At 41.2% G+C, this 20,332-nt stretch overlaps 1 protein-coding gene across 4 annotated transcripts; it reads left to right on the forward strand.

Moving 5' to 3' along the window:
- The first annotated feature begins 397 nt into the window (after positions 1-397).
- On the forward strand, positions 398-20,321 carry kank2 (KN motif and ankyrin repeat domains 2). Of its 4 annotated transcripts, none has more exons than XM_008415968.2 (14): positions 398-543; positions 666-848; positions 6,188-6,271; positions 9,923-9,999; positions 11,020-12,357; positions 13,347-13,517; positions 13,610-13,718; positions 13,889-14,437; positions 14,518-14,605; positions 15,922-16,141; positions 16,946-17,088; positions 17,230-17,430; positions 17,508-17,606; positions 19,190-20,321. In XM_008415968.2, exons 4-14 carry the CDS (start codon positions 9,963-9,965, stop codon positions 19,244-19,246), a joined length of 3,012 nt encoding a protein of 1,003 aa, XP_008414190.1. In that variant the 5' UTR covers positions 398-543; positions 666-848; positions 6,188-6,271; positions 9,923-9,962; the 3' UTR covers positions 19,247-20,321. The 4 variants fall into 4 exon arrangements, with proteins under 4 accessions (XP_008414190.1, XP_008414189.1, XP_008414188.1 ...); XM_008415967.2 differs by having other exon boundaries at positions 666-844; XM_008415966.2 differs by having other exon boundaries at positions 666-835.
- The last annotated feature ends 11 nt before the right edge of the window (positions 20,322-20,332 follow it).

Genomic DNA, 20,332 nt, shown 5'->3' on the forward strand with positions numbered 1-20,332 from the left:
GTGACGTGTAATTCTCTAAACTGTTATTTCTACCCTCAATGTTTATTTTTGTTTTAAATCAATTTTAGAGCAGTATTACGTATTTTCTAGGCATACGGATTGGAGTAACCGTTACCTTCAGCTTTTATGAAAAAAGCTATATATCTCAAACATGACTTAAAACAAATTTGATGTAATGCCTTGAAATTAGACCTCTGTCTCTTTAAACCCTTTTTGAAACTCCACCTTCAGGAAGTCATCACAACATCGGTCTTCTATTAACCATTTAACAATGYTTTTTTCCAGCATTGCACTGAGAAATAGCCGGTCTAATTAGAGCTCATTAGAGTTCCATCAGGTGTTTACTAATTGTTGCTGGCTAGTCTGAAGGAGCTGAGAGGGGGAGTCTTAGGGAAGGGCTGCCCTGCGAGGSAATATTGGAAGCTGCTGCTCTGAGAAGGAGCCTTAAAGGTGGCGCTTGGTCCCYCAAGGCGTTTTACAACACCTGAATGGCTGCCACCAATTAAATTCTCCAACTAGCATAAAAAAGAACCAACATTCCAGGTATGTTTTTGATTAGGAGATAACATTATAGCATAATTTATCGCTCAAAATAGTTGATTTTACATCATTTGAAGCTGTTGAATGTGTTTGTATTGTTTTATTTCATATTTCAAACCGGTCAGGTCGTTCTACTGTAAGTGACCAAAGCCTGCGCCTGTCCTGGGGGCTGCTGGCCCTTTAAGAGGAGCAGTGGGGCGGGAGGAGGGTCGGAGCATCTTGGCTGCAGTGTTTTTGTCTCTCAGTGAGCGCTCCTGGGCCGAGAAGGTTGAAAGGATTTCCAGAGAGGGGCCAGGTAAGCGCTGTGAGTAAGTTTCATTTCCCCTGTTTGAGCCATTGCTTCACGTCTCTTTTCCGAAACGTTTTGAGGCACTTCAGACAACGCGCCTTTTGGAGACTTTCTTTGTGAAGCGTCGGCTCTGCCCAATTCCGCCGGGGTCTTTTCTATGAAGTAACGGGTTATAAATGTACTAAAACACCCGTAAATGCAATGCTACGTTTTTATTAATTAGCAGAATTGAGACATGGTGGGTTTTTAAAAAAAAATAATTTTGCATCTTCGTTTCTGTCTTGCATTCAGGGGAATTTGAGATGGAGCCTCGGAGTCGTTTGCCCCGTTTTTTTTGTTTGTTTGGAGCATCATCTGACGCGCCGCAAAATTTAGCCGAAAATATCTTTAATTATCCCYATTTCACCGAAAAATGAAATGCACTTTGGAGTGCGTCTGTCATTTTAAAGAGAGAATGACGTATTTAATTTGGTTACATTTTCTATTGCGTTTTTCTACAGCAGCCCAAATTCATGGTCCGTTTGGATATTTTGGATGAAGGCTCATTTAGCCAGGACTTTTCCTCACAGCCCTAACCTCCGCTTAATTGACTAAAGCTGTTTCAAACGTTGTGGAAACTAAATAATAAAGAAACTTAACGCCTGTATATTTGACAATATTCTGTCGCTCGAGCCAGTTTTCTTTTTCACAGTAGAGAAAAGATAGAAACCATCAGGATTGCAAAACTTTTCTCTTGCCAAAAGCACGTGAAGGATTTCAAAATTTTTAAATTCATTGGGAGATTAAAACCAGTCAATTGTCTGGAGTACTCTGGGGAGAGGGTGGGTCCAGGCATCCCTCGACTTCTCATTACTTCCAGATGTTTTTTTTTTCTTTCCCCTCCTCTCTCCTTACTTTTTGCTCTCTGATTTGCTGGTCGGCAGACTCTGCCACTGGGTTGAGGTTTTATGGATGAAGCAGGACAGGTGGAGTRTAAAATACCCCAGCTTGACTGCATTCATATGAACATAGTTCGGATTTTTCTCATAAGGCACTCTGGTGACTCGACTTATCAATTAACTCCTATCAGCTTGACAGATGTAATTAACGATTTCCTTGGGAAATCCTCAAATACTAAATGATTGTATTATTTCCAAAGCGGTTTACTTCCTGACCCTCACATGACATGACACTTCAGAGTAGAAGCTGTGTGGCATTTTGTTCAKATTCGTCAGAAAACGCGTCAGATGTTGTTATTGTGGAGGACATGAAGCTCTTGGCAGGATGTGGGGGAGTACTCATTGGCCTGTTACACTTCATCACAGTACTYCACTGTTCYGCTGTTGTATAATGACTTACTGACTGTATGTAATCATATAACAGGGAATAGCTTGTGGCAGCTGCATGGCATTTTAGACTTGGGCTCTGACTTCACTTTTGGCTTGTCACATGGAAAGAGAAGTTGTTTAGGTCTTACTAGTGAACCCCATTAAGCCGATTTCATTTCGCTTCGCAGTGAAGGCTGGAAATTCTGCGGATCTTGAAAGCCGGAGAAGAGTTTTCTATCCCTGACTTGTTAAAGTCACAATGTGAGAATGTTTTGGTTGGGTCTGGAGTTTCCCCTCACCAGGTTTTGGAATGTGGCTGTCTCATTACAGCGCTCGGGCCCAGGGGTGCTGTGGTGGAATGCAGAGCTGTAAACCCCATTTGCACACCAGGCCACACGCCGGGCATTTAAATGCTTTGCTGAGACTAATGAAATTACAACTCCTGGGCGGGTTTGTCACTGTCTTGTGGCTTTATTACAGATTAACTTCTCTAAATTTTATGGAATGCCCTGCTTTTTAATGRTTTGTTTTTGTCTGTGTAAAAAAATGAACCTTCAAAGACCAAACTTTTCTGGAAAACTTCAAACTTTTCTCTAAATAAAGTAGAAGCTCAGTTGAAGTTGTTGATTTGAGCCACTGTAGAGACTTTTGTTCTTACTCCAAGATCAAAATACAAAAGCGCACATTTAAATGTTGCATTCATCTAGTGTGCCGTTTTCCAAGTGGAGCTTTTCGTAAGTTTTAAGACTGATGGATAAGGACTGGATTGTTTATGAACTAAGGGAAAATCATGCAACTCTGTAAAACCGGCTGCAGAAAGGACAGCAAAGATAATGCACCAGCACAACATGGATGATTAACGATACTAGTGGAGGGATGCTCATTGTGAACATATGGTCTAAATCTTGGTTGTCGGATCCTGGAAAAGTAATTTATTATCTTCCTGAATAATCTGACTGATCTCATCTAATACCTTGATGACTCAGAAAAGCCAGCTGAACTCCTCTGTCCAGTAAATGGCTTAAAGATGTTGGTATAACTGGCATGGAGGGTGTTTTGCTGTCCTTATTCTTGCAGAGCATTTTCATCCGCATTTCTTCTGAAACCAGGAAGTAATTGATAAGATTCATGAGAGGAAACGACTTAACCAAACCGCAGTAGGGTTACATCTTCTCATTTTGCTACAACACACACCGACGTGATCTTTTAACCCTAACTTTGCTCTGACCCTCTCTCCRCCTCGTCTCATTTCCGTCTGGAGTTTGTCGTTCTCCACCTCCAAAAGACCTCCGCAATCTTCTTTTCTGCCCTCCATCCCACTTCTGCAACTTGCTCAGGAATCTTCTCCAAAAAGATATATATATTTTTTTCTTTTAGTGTGTATCTTTTTTCCGGTGCTGCTCCTTGCCGCTCGGCCCCACCCTTGCACAGTTTCCTGTTGGAGGTCAGCACAATGACCAATAAGCTAGACCGGCGGGTATTTATTCTGCTCCTGTTCCAGGAGTAATGTGAGCCGGACAGCCCCTCCTTTAGGCTTTGCTCTGTAGCCGCCACCAGACGACTTCAGCCCCAGTTACTGTCTGCTCCTCCACATCACTGTTTAATGTGAAAAACAGGCCTTTTTGTTTTTTTTTTTGTTTTTTTTCTTAATGGACATCGCTTTGGGTTAGGATTTCACTGTCCCAAATTTCAAGGCTGCAGTAGGGAGCCATGTCCCTCCAAAAGGAGAGGAACACACTGTATTACCAYCATAATATGAGCTCATCTGGCTTCAGCGCAGTTTGGCAAAGGCTCTTTGTGTCAGGCAGTGACGTACTCATTTTAGCCACGTTTTTATGCGGTGACAGAGATTTGTTGCAATTTGTTTCAGTTTTTTTTTTTTTTTGACTCTTGGGACAAATCTCTTCAGCTTTTAGTTTTATCTCTGGAACAGAGCCTTTTAGTATTGATATTTGTGTAACTTTTTGTGAATATCTGAGATGGGTGTCTTCTTTGTGGGTTTTTTTTAGTCTGTGGAAATGCTTTTTTTTTTTTTTTTGGTTTGGTGTTTTGTTGCATTGTGTTGCATGCTGGGTTGCCCCGTCGTCGGTCTATTTTGGGTGGGTAAGAACATGTAAATGATGGTATTCTTCTAGGCGTAACCTTTAARGACAATGAGAAAAGTTTGTTTATGCTTTGTGAGGAGCCATTTTAGTCCTTTTGTGATCTTTCTGATGTTTTTTTCTAAATTAAAAGCAGCAGAAGTTCAGCTGGGATTCATTCTGGAGGAGAACTCCCATTTTCCTCTGACTTAAGCTTTCTTCCTTTACATTCCCACTCTTTTCTCCCCTCACATGCTGCTCTGCTCTAAGCACATTTCTCCCTCTCTTGCTTTGTGTTTTTTTTCTTTGCTCATTTTTGCTCTCCTTCTTGTTACTCTTTCTCCTGGGCTGGGAGGAAGTGACTGGGTTGTTTTTGTGTCCTTGGGGAATACAAAGATGAAAATCCCCTTCCTGTAACCCGTTTCTTCATCAGATCTCAACCCATTATCTCTATTTCGCAACATAAATTGGTCTGCTATGATGACACCAGGACATAAACTGATAAGAGGCTTTTTTTTTTTTTACTTTTACTTAGCTGACCTAATGAATGAAAAATGTGCCCTTTTCTCAGCAGCCTGTTGCTGATGTTTTCTCAGTGAATTAAAAACGGCTAAATTGTTTGGTTTTTATATAATTAATGCTCGTTACCTGAATAAATCAACTTAATAGCTACAGCTGTGTTGGGCGATCTGTGGGAGTTTCGGGCCTCAGACGGCGCTGACGTGTTGGGGGATCTGTGTGTTTTCATGGGAGGCGTGGGAGTTTTGTCAGTCTTCTCTGTAACAGTTTGCATTCGTTATTGTTCCAGTGCTGGCTTTCTAACAAAAATCATCTACACACAGTAGTCTGTTGTTGATTTCGTAGTGGGAAAAGTTTAAAAATGCTTCTTGGACACGACCAAATCGGTTCCGGACGTCTGTCCCCTCGGTGCCTGTTTTGTTTCTTTTATTTCCACTTACTTTCAGCGTGCGGCTTTTGTAGCAGCAGTTCGTCAACTGTTTGTTTGTTTTGAGGCAAATTTCCTCGCCGCACACTCATGCACATACAGTTTCTCTCAGCCTCTCTGTCTCTGAGATGCCCCTCCTTGCTTTCTATTAGAACCAGCTGTGGAACTAGCAGCCGAATGAATGGCTCTTTGTGATTTGGCCGTCGTTCCGGGTCTGAAACGATCTGTTTCTCCCACTACCTTCCCACCTACCCRCCCCCAACCCTTGCCTCCACCCCTCACTGGCATGACAACACTATTAAACAATGGCCTGAACAACCAGGGGCTCTGTTATGATATTATGCAAAGGTCACCCTTTGGTAATTCYGAGGCCCTGCAGACAAAATGTCTGGCCCGAATCGTAGCTGAGAATCTGCAGGCACCATCATGTAGCTTATCCACTGAACACTCATGCAGTGGTTAAGTCTACATAATGAGGAAAGCAGTAAAAGCCTCATGAAATCAGTTTGGGTTGCATAGGTGATGGCTGTTCCCACCAAACTTGGAGGGTGTGTATCTGTGCCATGGGATTTAGGAGTGTTAGTCACAAGAAAACAGCGCACATTGCCCAATCACATGGGGAAGGCAACTCCCGCATGTAGCCTTGAATTGATTAGTGTACCCAGAGCAGAAGTGTGGAACAGGGCGGGGAARGAGGAGCGCTTAAACACGGATCACAGGGTCTGACAAGCTCATCCTAYGGGTGTGTATTCTTTGCATCCGAGTTGTCAGTCAAACCACTGGAGTGTTTATTGATGCTTTTATTTTTCCCAACYTGTTTCAAGTGTTGCGGTGTGTTGATGCTGTTTTGTAACCTGACGTAAGTCTGTTTTTGTCTGCACACCATTAAATGGGGCTTGGCTTACGTTTCCTGGTGACTAAGTCCCAGATATTGCCCTTATTTTTGTTTTTCCAGCCTTCAGACTGCTACAGTAGAGCGTACACAGATAAAGTTCAGGTTTTCTTTTGTTCATATGTCCCACAGGTGTTGACTGTTGAGGGAAAGAGAAGGGAGRAAGAGCGAGGATCCTGGGGAGGAGACATCCCRTCCTCACAGCGCAAGCAGCTGGTATGGAGCACAAAAAAAACTTTTTTTTTTCCTAAGTCAAAACTAATTTCCAAACCTTCAGCAAAATACCCATCATAATAWAACCAAAGAGTCGTATTGCAACGGAAAAATCCATAATCTTTAGTCCAGAGGTAATTCTTTGGCAACCACGCCACTTTTTAATCTTTTGCAATGGCAATAATATTAATAAAATGACTGCATTGGTCTGTTAAACTTGGTAGAGCTGACTTCAAAATGTTGCCTGGTATGTTAAATGACTCCTGAGGGTGGTCTCGGTCCTCTGACACACCAAAGAGACAAGAATGTTTATGCATGCTGTAAATCAAAGCCAGTCTTCAAATTCCCAAGTGGRATGCAAGAGTTTAGTTTAAAAAATAAATCTGAAGCACAAACCGGTYTGCACAGGAGGGTGATGAAGTCGCAGTGCGACGCGGTTAGTCTCGTGACATCTTACAGGACATACCACAGACATGTAATTTGTGCTGGATGACCTGCATCTTACCCCCTGAGGCCAAGCTTAATCTTAATGGCAGAGAATGGAGGGAGTAGACTGGGCAGTGAGAGCTTCCTTTGGTGTGGATTTAATGGGGGGAAGAGTCAGGATGGTCAGGGAGAGGCATCTGAATGGTAGAAGCTTGAGAGCTGAAAATGGTAAGAAGGTCAGTAGTGCTACGACGCTTATGGGAATGTGTATCCACACACRGAGACGCAGCTGAATCACCCCCATTCACCGCTGATGTAAAAACAGATGTGGAGGCCTCGTGGTGCGGGCATTCGGGGAGGAGGATGTGGGAGGAAGAGCTTCCAGAGAAGGAGTGAAGGGAAAGTTTGAAGCAGAGAGTAGCTTGCAGGGAAAAGGGGGAGAAAAGGGTTTTGGAATCGGKACAAATTTAGCGRACGTCAGCCTTTGTGTCTGGATGGGATGTTTGGTGGCTAAACTGCCGGCTCTAATTATATCTCATCAACTTTCCCCTTTCTGTCCTCCGCCCTCCTGCCCACAAACTCTCACACTCTGTCACAGTCACCGTGTCGCTTTCTCACACATTTGGCCGTACTGACACCACACTACAAGTGCAGCAAGATAATCAGTTTCACACTTGCGCTGGAGATAAACAGACCTAAAATAAATCCTCAAGGAGGCAGCTCAAATTCTTCTTCTTTTTCTATCATCATATAATTTAAGATTACCAATCCGTCCTTTTTCTCCATAGACTCCCACACTATGAGGAATGTTTATGTAAGGCTAAGTAACAATTTATATCAAGGATTAAAAATTGGCTGCTTGGAGACTTTTAAGGGTTTAAATGTTTTGTAGAAACAGAAAASCAGGGCTAACTGCTGTAATGCGTTCTCCTTATCTGGTGAACTTTAACTCCCCGTTTAAAGGTAGAGCCATGAATGAACAGCTGACACAGAAAACAGTTTCTAAGAGCTACTAACAGCTTTTGAGTATCCTGGTATATTTTAAAACCTCACTAATACTGAAATACCCAACTTTTCTTCTTCTTTCCTCTATGAAAATGTCCACAATGGCTAAACTGTAAATGGACTGAACTTGCATCGTGCATCGTTGACCTGTTTCAGCTTGTATGTATAGTGCATTCACTGACCAGAAATAAGATTTATGTATTTATTTTTACGTTTCTGACTTCATCAAATCTTTCAACTCCTGTTTTCCTGTTCTTCTCTTTGCAAAGTAAGACAGATCTAACAATTTGATATTCGTTGGTTAATGAGCTTGGCTACCTGCTCAAATTCAGTTTACAGTGGTTTGCTCATCAGACATGTAGGTTGCTCCTGGACAACAGTGGTTTTAAAACAGCAGTACCCTAATGAGAGTGTTGACTGGTTCTCCTTTGGTTTCCAATTAAGCCTCTAAACATAGCAAATTATGCTGGATTATAAATTGCCCCAGCAATTATTGAGATAACTGATAATATTGTTAATTGAAGACCATTTTCAAGTAATGAAATGGTATTACGTTTGCAATTTTCACTCCCGCCAACAACAATAAACTTTAATTTTGTAAAGAACATTCCACTGTGGAACTGGAAGATATTTTAAATATCCAAAATAAAACACAGCAACCAAAAACGGGAACAGAAATAAAAACCACTTGCAACCAAAACCATAAATAAAATGTATTATGATGTCTCTTTAAACAAAATTGCCCTTTGAAAGTGGAAACTGGAAATTCTCAAGCTCATTGTAATTTAGCATGCGATTAATTGATTAGATGCTATTATTTTGAAGTCCTACATATTTTGATCAGTTGTATTTCCAAATAGCCTGGTTGTTTTTCCTTTTTAAATATGGAAAAAGTGTAGATACGCAGGAAGTGATAAAGCATCACCACTCTATACAGGCAGAGAAAACTCATGTCTAGCTCTTCTTCTAGCATCTTAAGAAAAAAAACACTTTGAATTGCAGGGTCAGTATTTTAAATATGAGCGGTTTAACCAGCCCATGTCCATCTGGGGCATTTATTAATTTCACTTGGTACTAAACGTTGGTTCTTGACGCACCTTCCAGTTTACTGATTCTTACAGCAGTCTGATGAGGAGGGCTTTCAAATATCAAATTGCTGCTGTGTGCATGAATGCATACCTTACTGTCACATCTCCATGGTATGTGGCTATTTCAGAATGTATGTKATGAAGGAGCACAGATGAGGAGAATTACAGAGGAAATTTAAGTGAACACAGCACTTCAAAAATACCAAGTCTGCTCAGTCAGTGTTTCCAAGCGTCCTACTTTTCACAAGCGAGCAAGCACCAGTTATGGTCACAAGACAGACAAAGGGTGGGAAGAGGAGAAGAGAAACAACCCAGTGCTGAATCAAATTGACTATGCCTTAAGAAATAAAGCAGAGTTTGTTTTGTTTTTGCTAAAATGTTTGATCTTAGCTTCTTRGAGCTGCAGTAATAAAATTAAGTTGAACTTTTCTGTGGCTGACTTAAGCGTACCCGTTCCCACAAAGCGATGACCTAGAAAGTTAATCTTTTCCAAGAAGATACAAACTCTAAATGACTGGCGTGAGGGGGACTCGGTGCTGCCTCTGCCAGCGCGTTAAAAAGGCAAAAAAGGAAATGTTTTGTTTTTTAAGAAATCAAACGCACCACCTTTGAAATAACAGAAACATTCAAGTAGATTTGAGGAATAGTGGAGAAAAATGAGAAAGTGAGCAGTCCCAAAAACCCCTGATCATCAGCTGACACCAAGTAAGAGAGACGGAAAAGAACTGATGTGGAAGATTAAAAGGGGAAAAAAAAGTAAGAGTGAAAAGGAGCACAGAGGCAAACCTTAAATTGAGAGACAAAGTTGGTGTGTGCAGATGATTCCTAATAAGGCTTTAACTGGCAAATCTCTTTGCTGGATTCGGCTGCCAGGAAACTTTCCCCCTGTAGCTCTTCTCAGGCTGCTAAGAACAGAAGCAAATACACAATTGGCTGTATTTGAGAGAATAAACGAGTAAAATTAGAGGCTGAGAAAGCCGTGCAATGTAAGAAGAAAAAAAAACTACACTGTGTATGCTGTGCAGCTCATTCATCAACAGATAATTTAAATAATTACTTCAACTTTGTATTATTGTTGGTGCAGGAAACATCCAGTCTGTTCATTATTAATTGAAAGCCGTCTGTCGTCTCACAGGTGAGAGTTTGTGTGACTGAAAAGCAGCTGCTGGTTCGTCATGGCTCAGGTGCTGCACATGGACCCTGGCTTCCCAGGTTGGTTTTATGTTTACTGATAATAATAACATTAATGACTGAATATATGCTGCTACATTAAATCTTTATTTTAAAAAATCCAGAAAAACTAGAACCATGTAAGAGTTTATATCTCTGTTTAAAAAATAATATTTTTAAAAGAATACTTCAAAAGGATAGTTTTATCATTTCATCTTTCCTGGTGCCGCATAGATCACTGAGTAATAGTAGCTGATAAGTTTTGTTTTGTCTGAATTAGACCAACAACAAAGCTATAAATGGGTTTTTACAGCAGAGCTAATTTAACCCCTTACTGACCTGGTGACTGACTTKTCTGATTTAGTTAAGGAACTACACCCAACTATCTGGAGTGAATGTAAGATTTWAAAAAAATTAAAGGTTAGAGTTTTKTKKTTTTTTTTAAACTTGCATATTTGTATTTACTTTGAGGCTTTATTGCATTGCCACWTAATTCATTTTAAATGCCTTAGCATTTCAGTGCTTTAGGYGTTTGGAGGATCATAGAGTAATAATCATCCCAACAAATGCTCTGGAAAAAAGTTTTAAAAATGTCGTAGTTTATTTGTGTCATCAGGCTTGTTTGTTTAATTTACCACTTTATTTTAAATCTTTTTATTTATTTATTTAGGCCCTTATTTTTTACAAGCACACATTTGCTAATTTAATACTTTCCGTGTATGTTTTCCTAAAATTATTTCATAATGTTAAATTAATTGTTTGAGTTAAATTGTCCAAAACTCTTTGTATTTGCTGGTTCAATAATTACTTTATTGACTCATTTATTAATCTTTTATTGTTTTTTTTTTTTTTATTTGGTCACATATTTAGGATCCATATGTGCACTTCGTCTTAAAGTGAGATTAGATTTAACAACAATCCCTTTGATGTCTAATTAGGGGAATTTTACAGAGTGCACACTCTATTACACAGGACYCCAGAGATTATTCCAGTTTTTAAAGTCTGAGCCCAAGATTAGACAAAGATTTCCATTTGTTTAACGTTGATTTCCTTCCCCTGCAGGGAAACTCAACTCGCCTGCTCCTCCGACGCTGCACACCAAAGAACAGGAGGCGCCCTACTCAGTGGAGACCCCCTATGGCTACCGTCTGGACCTGGACTTCCTCAAATATGTTAACGACATAGAAAAGGGTAACACTATTAAAAAGGTGCCTATACAGCGCCGGCCGCGCTATGGCTCCCTGCCTCGGGGGTATGGCTACACCGGCTCCTGGTGGACCTCCACGGAGTCTCTGTGCTCCAACGCGAGCATGGAGAGCAGGCATTCCTCTTATTCCTACTGTGCCCCAGGCTACCACACATCACAGAGACCCAGCTTTAGCACAGCTCGGGTGGAGAAGACCCTTTTGGACGCTCGCAGGAAGCTGGAGGAGGAGAAAGAAGGGAGGAGATTCTCCAACCTCAGCAGCATGAACAACAGTATGGCAGGGTCCAACACCTCCCTTAGCAGTGCGCACAGCTTCAACCGGGCACACGGTGGAGGTGGGACCTTTACTCCTATGAGCTCAGGCCTGTCCACACCAGTGACTCCAACCCCTGCGCATTTGCAACATGTCAGAGAGCARATGGCCGCAGCCCTGAGGAAGATAAAGGAGCTGGAGGAGCAGGTRAAGACCATCCCTGTGCTGCAAGTTAAAATCTCTGTGTTGCAGGAGGAGAAAAGGCAGCTCAGCGTTCAGCTCAAAAGCCAAAAGTTTCTTGGACACACTCTGGGTTTTAGCCGAGGTCGAAACCGTGGAGAGCTGTACATCGACATTCCTGAGGAAGAGGTAGGCACGGGAGCTAAAAGCGCCAAGACAACAGAGTCATTGTCTCCGACTGAAGTSTCTAAGCAGGATTCAGGCTGTGAAATYGAGGACACAGTGATTGTGGGTGGAGCCCGACCAGATGCTAAGAAAGAAGTTCGCACCRTTGGAGTTGGACCAGAGGGGTCTAGGGGCAACCGTGATGTGGGAGTTTGGGTTCGAGAGAAGGATCTGGGTCTTCTCCCAGAGGCAGAGGTTCTCAAGGATCAAGTTGGTCAGCTTGAGGGGAAGCTAAAGAGGACTCTGCAAGAACTGCAGGCTGCACAGCTGCAAAAGGCTCCACAGGCAGAGCATCCGGTAATGGCAACCAGCATTGGGTGGCAGGAACCACAAGGCAGCAGTCTGCACACTCTGGTCAGCTTCACACAGCAGCCACAGCAGAGGGAGCAGAGAACTGTGGGGATCCAGGTGTACACACTGGAGAAACCTACGGTAGTGGAGGTGGGCACGCTGCTCCGAGCAGAGACCTGCAGCTCTCCCTCACTTCAGCCAGCGGGTGGAGTTACAGAAGGTCACCACAAGGGACAAACTGAAGGTTTGTGTTAAACTGATGACGTAGGGAGAAAAACTGAGGGTCTTTCCACCAAAGTAGTTCCACTTCAAAGATGGTGCTCTGTTAGTAACATTAATAAACTTAAAGCTATCAGCTCCAGCCCTGGCACAAACTTACAAGCATCATTTTTCAACTGAACGAATAAACACAATTTACGACTTTGTTTATCAACATTGAGTCTTTTATTATTGCCATCTGGCATTTATCAATCTGCTTAACAATGAATTGTAAGGATTCCTTTAACAGAATGTTCATGAGTACTGCTAAGAAGTCGATATGCTGGTTTGCATTGTGAATAATCTCCGCAAACAGAGTGTTTGACTTTGTTATAATTGATCCACCTTCTTAAAGGAATAAAAAGACGAACCTTATGTTATGTGTAGCTGATTCACTGCAGCTCTATGAAGATTGATTGAAAAAAATCACTGGGAAGAATAAATAAGAGAGTTGATGTTCAAAGTGACAAAATTATATTCTCCAAAAAATGTTTGCACACAGCATGTTGGTGGAGAACGTGTTGCTAAATGACCTGCAGACAACCTGATTCTAGACGGGTCGGTAGGTAGATAGGTCAGTCAAACTTTATTAATGGATTACAAACTAGCGTGACAACTATCCCAGCATGCACCGCACGCTTCTTCTACGGCAAAAATGAAGTCGGCGGCTGCTTACCGTAGTTGCTAGACCTGTTGTGGCTCAATATTGGTCCATATTTAAGGCGCACCGGATTATAAGGSGCACTGAAGGCTTTTGAGAAAATTKAAGGTTTTTAGGTGCGCCTTATAGTGTGAAAAATACGATATGCAAAAATTTTCTGAAAGTTGTAAGCATTTTCCACACAAAAACTGGATGGTAAAACTGAAACAGATTGGGCAGAATCAAATCTTATTGGGATGGATGTTCAGTACTGTACTGTTTTCTTGTTTCCTTGTAATCTTTTACTTATTGAAGTTCCTCCCATGTCTCAAAAGCCCCCGTTGAGTTGCCGATTGCAGTCAGCTCCAAGCAGGTCCGTGACGTCCTGAAAAGTGGACTGTCCACATCTGTACCCGTCAGTAATCCTGCCGTCGTTGTAGCATCTGGTGATCAGATTGGCTTGGTGCAAACCAATGAAGAGTCTCCTGAGGTCTTTTCTAAATCAGGTCTGTGGATTGAGTTAAGTAAAGTGTTCTGACTTTGTTCTCCAAGCATCATGTTGTCACTTTAACTTTGATTGATGGTTTCTTATTTTTAGCCTCATCTCCCCAGTCCTCGCTGAGATCAATTATGAAGCGGAAAGCAGAAGGTGAACCAGGCTCCCCCTCTACAAAGAAAAACCTGCAGTTCATTGGAGTCAATGGAGGGTAAGTGGCTATTATAGCAAAGCAGCACTGAGCCATTTTTATCCACTTAGCACTGCAATCATTAGAGCCAAAGTGATGCTGTATATGGAAATAAAGCAGACATAACTTTATTACTTTTTATGAACTTCGTAATAACATTTCAGAGGAATAAAAGATGCATTGTCTTCCAGATACGAGTCCACCTCTTCAGATGACAGCAGCAGTGAGAGTTCAGAYGATGGGAGTGACTCCAGTGAATACCATGAAGCAAGAGAAAAACTTCCAGAGTCCACCAATCAGCTCCAKCGTGTAACTGTTAATAAAACTCCCCAACCCCAAGAAGAAAGCACCAGTKTACCTCAACAAACTGCCATAAAAATGCCAGCYATAACCCACTTACAGGACACAAAACTGCCRGAAAATGCTAATCAGTCACAAGCGACTGACTCTGAGCGAAAATGTGCCTCCCACACATCGACRACAAACTCCACCTCWACACCTCCAGCCAAGGATTCTGCCTCCCCTGTGGAACAAATGGCAGATAAGCACACTGTTACCCAGGAGATCACTTCCACATCACCTAACTCYGAATCTGCACCAATCGCCATTAAGTGTTCTTCAACATGCATCACTAAATCTKCAGAGGTAAACACTCTGTCACAAACATCTACCACCTCTTGTCAGCCAGAGTCCAAAGCAGCACCTGAGAGCGTTAAACACGAGTCCTCTAAACCAGTCAGGTAAATGTAGACACACTTTAAGGAGAATCTGTCASMGAGGATTCTCTCTGATTTTTCTGTTTTGTCTGTTGTCTGTGCAGGCTGGAGCTGAGTGAAAGCCTGATGTCGGCTCTCTATACTCTGCAGAAAGCCCTGGGGGAGCTCAATGCTTTCAGCCAACAAGCAGCAGTATGTCTCCACACTAATTCACTCATTAACTGCGTCTTGGAAATCCAATAAACTAATGATGGTTTCTCTTTCTTGAAACGATATGCTTTGKGAGATTTGATCTGCAGTGTTTTGCTAAAGCATTCATGCCTTTTTAGAGTTTTTTCTTTTTTTTTTTTTGCAACTTCTTGCATTACAACCATGTATTTTAAGATTGTAATGTGATGGAACATAAAGTAGAACTGTAGAGTAAAAGGAAAATTATGCTTTTTTTCTTTCCCACTAATAAAATTTTTATTTTTATTATCACTGGTTTCTAGTGGTATTCCTCCCCAGGAAGTTTGCATCTGTAGACCAGACTATTCTCAGTCATACTGGACTGATATGTCATATGAACATGACTTTTTAAGTCTTCTCAGCGATTCTGAATTGGATTTAGGTCTGCCAGTTCTTAAGGTCTAAACATGAATATGTTTAGACCTTCATCATTGCATTTGGCTTTGACTTCAAGTGAGAGAGAGCTTTCTTTGATTTTTCAAGGAGAGGTGTCCTCCTGCAGCCTTTAAGAGRTTTTTGGAGGATTGCCTTGTGCTTATCTTGACCCATCATTCCATCAACTCAGACTAGCATCCCTTAATCAGTGTCAGATTTCTGCCARATCGATCTTTACATTTGGGTCAACATGTTCAGATTTGGTTTAATCTGACCCAAGCAGCTTTTCAACATGCTTGCTGTGCTAACTGAAGATTAAACTTGTAAACAAAGGTTTTCCTTTTTCTACTCTTCKATAAGAGCCAGATTGGGATTGGTGTCATTCATGATTATTAGTTGTCCTCAACATCTTGTCCCACCTGAACTGTGGACCTCTGCAGCTCCTCCAAAGTTAATCTGGACCTCTTGGATGTTGAGATGGATTGAATGAAGCTCTGGGAGTTATTTGGCCTTTCTTTTTTATTTTATTTATTTATTTTTTATTATTAAATCTGACCCTGCTTTTAGCTTTTGGACAATTTTACTTCTAATGGCAAATGGTTACACTTCATTGCAATTAGGGGTATCRGTGAAAAGGGGTTTACAACAAATGGATATTATTGGATTTTGTCGATTTAAAACATAACAGACTTTGTGACTGACAAAATCTGGAAAAAGTTCAAGAATGAATCAATTTGCAAAGTGCTCTGTATTTGGTTAAACAGCTAAGTTTTATATTTTCTGCAACTAAAATCTCAATGCCTTTTGCTTTCACTTTTGAGTTCATTACCCAAGTCATGTCTTTGTACTCAGCAGTCTGTTAAATGTTTATCTGCCTCAAGCGTCCTCATTGTGTCTGCTCACAGAGGACGGCCTACACCATCGTCCTACAGGAGTGGCTGCGTGTGTCCTGTCACAAGGCAGCCAACACAGCGGTCGTCAAGGCCTACATGGACACCTTCGCCTCCATCTCCCCTCAGCTGCTGGAATTTGTGATCAACATGGCAGATGGCAATGGGAACACGGCGCTGCACTACACTGTCTCTCACTCCAACTTCCCTGTGGTCAAACTCCTGCTGGACACTGGTGAGAGTTGAGATATGATGTGACCACAGACCCTGACTCTTTTTCTTTTTTATATATATATATCAGTGCGTGAAATGGGGTAATGCRAGCGAAAGTGTTTCAGGTATTACTGTGAAATTGTTTCATATTGGCGTGACGGCTCTGTATAATAAGAGCTAGCTGGGAAGTTTGGAATTTGCTTCAAATATTTTTCTGAAAAAGTATTAAAAAAAAGATTATGGGCAAATATCCACATTTCCAAGCTTTATCGTCTCCTTTACTTCCTTGTTTCCTTCCTGTTTTCCTATGACTTTATTTTGTTTCCTTCCATGGTACCTAATATTCTCCATTCTTTCATTCTGTCCATCATTATGTTTTATCTCTTCATGTTCTTTCCRTCTTTCTTGTGTTCTTCCTTCACTGTTTTTATTTTTCCTTCCTCCTTGCCTTGTGTTATTCCTTCCTCAGTTCCTATCTTGTTTTTTGCCCTTTCTTCCTTCCTCGTGTTCTCCATATTTGTYTGTAATTCTCTGATTTTCAAGGGTTCTATATATAAAGTTTGCCTAATGCAAAAATACTTGCCATTTGGAGATTTTTGCATTTGTATGTTAAACTGATTAAATGAACTAAAGAATGCGGGACTGTACAAATACTGAACATGTAAGMAAAAATGTGTTTAAACCCAAATAACGACAAAATAAGAGTAGAAAAAGATGATGTGTCTTGCATCTCGATGATTAGCCTGTCTTTAGCATGTTATGTGATGGTTTTTTTTCTGCTACTGCTCTACCTCCTGCCACACTGATTGCCCTCTCTACCTGACAGGCCTGTGCAATGCTGACAAGCAGAACAAGGCCGGCTACACAGCCATCATGTTGACGGCTCTGGCTGCCTTTCACTCTGACAGYGACCTCCAAACTGTCCTGCAGCTGCTGCGCACCGGGGACGTCAACGCTAGAGCCAGCCAGGTGCGCCCTCTGCTGCTGCTTACGTTTTACTGCACCTTKATGCCTGCAAAACACCGATCAGAGTCAAATGTTCTTTATGAATAACTTTCAACAGTTTGACTGTCACAGTCTTAGTGTTCGGATCCACATGTGTGTTTGCAGGCTGGTCAGACAGCGCTGATGCTYGCCGTGAGTCAYGGACGAGGGGATATGGTCCGGGCGCTGTTGTCCTGTGGAGCTCAGGTCAACATCCGTGACGATGATGGCTCCACTGCCCTCATGTGCGCCTGTGAGCACGGTCATGTGGACATTGTTCGTCAGCTGCTTTCTGTCCCAGGCTGCGATGCGACACTCACCGATAACGTAAGCCAGTCTGGTCCACCTCTCTCTGTTCCCCAGTGTTTGCTACCGTCTAGTTTTCATCTCATTGTGTCATGCAGGACAGCAGCACTGCTCTGTCCATCGCCCTGGAGGCCAGCCAAAACGACATTGCTGTACTTCTGTATGCCCACCTTAACTTTGCCAAGCCTCCTTCACCTGTGAGTACCGAATTAGGCTGGTAAAACACTATTATCAAGCTATAGCTACCTAGCTTTTTAATGAGGTCAAAGTACATAATGTTTTAAATTGTTGCCTTTGGAAAATCTCTTGTGAGTAGGAATGTGCCAGGCTCAGGTAAATTACAAAACCCCCAAATATCTGTGCTATACTCTTCAGCCTAGAATGTTGGTGTGTTAAATGTTCATTTTCAGGAAGGTATAGACCAGTGGTTCTTAACCTGGGTTCGATCGAACCCCAGGGGTTCGGTGAGTCGGTCTCAGGAGTTCGGCGGAGCCTCTGCCGCGGAGGTAAAGACACACTTGTGTAAAGTCGTGATGACGCCCCGCTTTGCTATCACTTGCTGCAAAGGATCACGTTACATTGCTTAGCCAATCAGAGGATCACGTTACATTGCTTAGCCAATCAGAGGATCACGTTACATTGCTTAGCCAATCAGTGCTGTGGAGGAGCCCTGACTGAAGGAGCTCCACTCTCAGCATGGATTTGAACTTTTGTCTTTAATTACTTCAGCAAAGCTCACAGTTTTTATCTATATCTGCTCCTTAGTCGCATCTTTTCGGGGTTGGTACTGCCTCTAGTGGTGTAGGGGTGGTAACACGGCTAATATAATTACATTACTAAATCAGAATACCACAAAGTATTTTGTGTGTCGGGGAGGGAGGGGTTGGAATAAGAAGGGTTCGGTGAATGCACATATGCAACTGGGGGCTTCGGTACCTCAAAAAAGGTTAAGAACCACTGGTATAGACAAAGGAAGGCTGAACAAGAATAGCTTATAGGAAAAATGTGCTTTACTTAGAATATGGCACCGCAACTTAAATTGCTGCGAAATGTTTTTCCTTATGCTTTTTTTTTCTGTTTTTGCTTATTATTTGTTGCTTTTTTTGTTTTTATCATTAAGATTCAGGTTGGTTGGAATACATTTTTTCCTTAAAAATGAAATAATTAATTTAAAGGTGGGGCGAGGGGGTTTCTGCATCCAAGAGTGACAAAAAAGTAAAAACAGAAGAAATCTATACAGAAGCAAAGCTTATTTACAACACTTTAAGTTTCCAATGGTACATCTAAATAAATCAGGAGAAATGGAAACATCAGGAAAAGAAATACAAAGTCCCATATGTGTAAAAAAATAAATCTGAGCAGAGACATAAAATACAAACTGTCACAGTGTGATGGATGAATGATGATTTGTTGGCCACAGGACCAACRTGCTTCAACGTCACTGTCAACTCATTGACTGCTGGATGCCTGGGTCTTGACCTACAAATACAATAAAATAAGAAATATGAACCCCATTATATTAACTCTGTCCAGGTATCTCATCATTCCTCTTTGTATATTAAGGAAAGCTTAAATCTGGATATTCACAAATGGTTACAYTTGGACTTCAAGTCATACAATTTATATTGGAAGTGTCATACAATTTATTACTTCAGACATTGCACATCTAAAGTTRTGTTTTAAGGACACTAAGCTTCTTGCATGCTCAGAAGATATAAAAGTTCTCTACTTCTGTTTATGTATTGACTGATTTTTAGTATTTCTTATTTGCTCTTTCTAGGTGTCACCTAAGTCTCCTCTCTTGGGTTCCTCTCCTCCATCTGGTGAACCAAAATAAACTCGTCTCCTGCAGCTCGCAGCAGCTTCCACTCATGTTTCTCCATCCTTGTAATTTAGAAAAAACAAACTGTTTGTCTGTTCATGTATTTGTTCCACTCTGAAAGTTTTAGGTACATCACATTGTGCATATAACATGACGTCTTAAAACATTGTCATATGTTAGTTTTGTTCTCTTTGTCATTTAGTCTCATCAGTCTGACATTGTAACGTTTCAGTTCTTTACACTGTTTTTTTTTTTTTTTGGTGACACTTAAGTCAAAACTGTTAACAAATAATTTAATTATCCTGATTATGTTGAGTCACTTCTCATTTTATTCATAACCTCTCATTTGAAATTCTAATAGGGGAAAAATCTGTTCTGCGGTATCATCATTATGTGCGACCATTACTGCCATTTGGAATAACAAAAGCCAGCCCTCTCATAAATAAGTGTCCTTGCATCAACTTTCTCATTGGTGCTACTAAATAATAAATCAAAAGACACCACCTCCACATTCTGTCGATATTTATACACAGGATTTATTTACAGAGTATTTTTCTATCTTTTTTTTATTATTATTRTTCTTTTTCAGGACCTCTGATTCTAATCTTGTTTCCCAGGCAGTGGGAAATGTCTTACCAGACAATAAATTAAAATTTTGTGCATTGGAAAATTATACCAAAAGATTTGTCTCTTCCCTCAACTTTAAGACTGTGTGTAATGCATAGTCTTTTTTTAATTTATAGTCAGGAAGGTATCTTCAGCAGTGGTAAGAAGAGATTAGATTGTATCTGCTTATGCAACGTGTTTTTGTAAGATTAACTGGGTTTAACGGTGACTGAAGGCGCTARAGAAGCTTGTAGGTCTTGTCAGGGAAACGGCAAGTGAGTGTTCTGACTGAGTTTTAAGTGTATCTTGTGTAAGATATAAATACTGAAGTAATATATGTCAACGCAAACTCAGAATGGTTATGCCTAACTCGACAAAAGTGCGCAGGCTGTTGATGTCAAAATGTCCTTTACTTTTTAAAGGTTTTTTCCACTTTTTTCATATCCACTTTTTAGTGAAGAATTTTTTATAAACTTTGGAGTTTTTAATTTAAGT

Source organism: Poecilia reticulata, linkage group LG8, assembly GCF_000633615.1.
Source record: "Poecilia reticulata strain Guanapo linkage group LG8, Guppy_female_1.0+MT, whole genome shotgun sequence".
In the NCBI taxonomy this organism is placed as follows: Eukaryota; Metazoa; Chordata; class Actinopteri; order Cyprinodontiformes; family Poeciliidae; genus Poecilia; species Poecilia reticulata.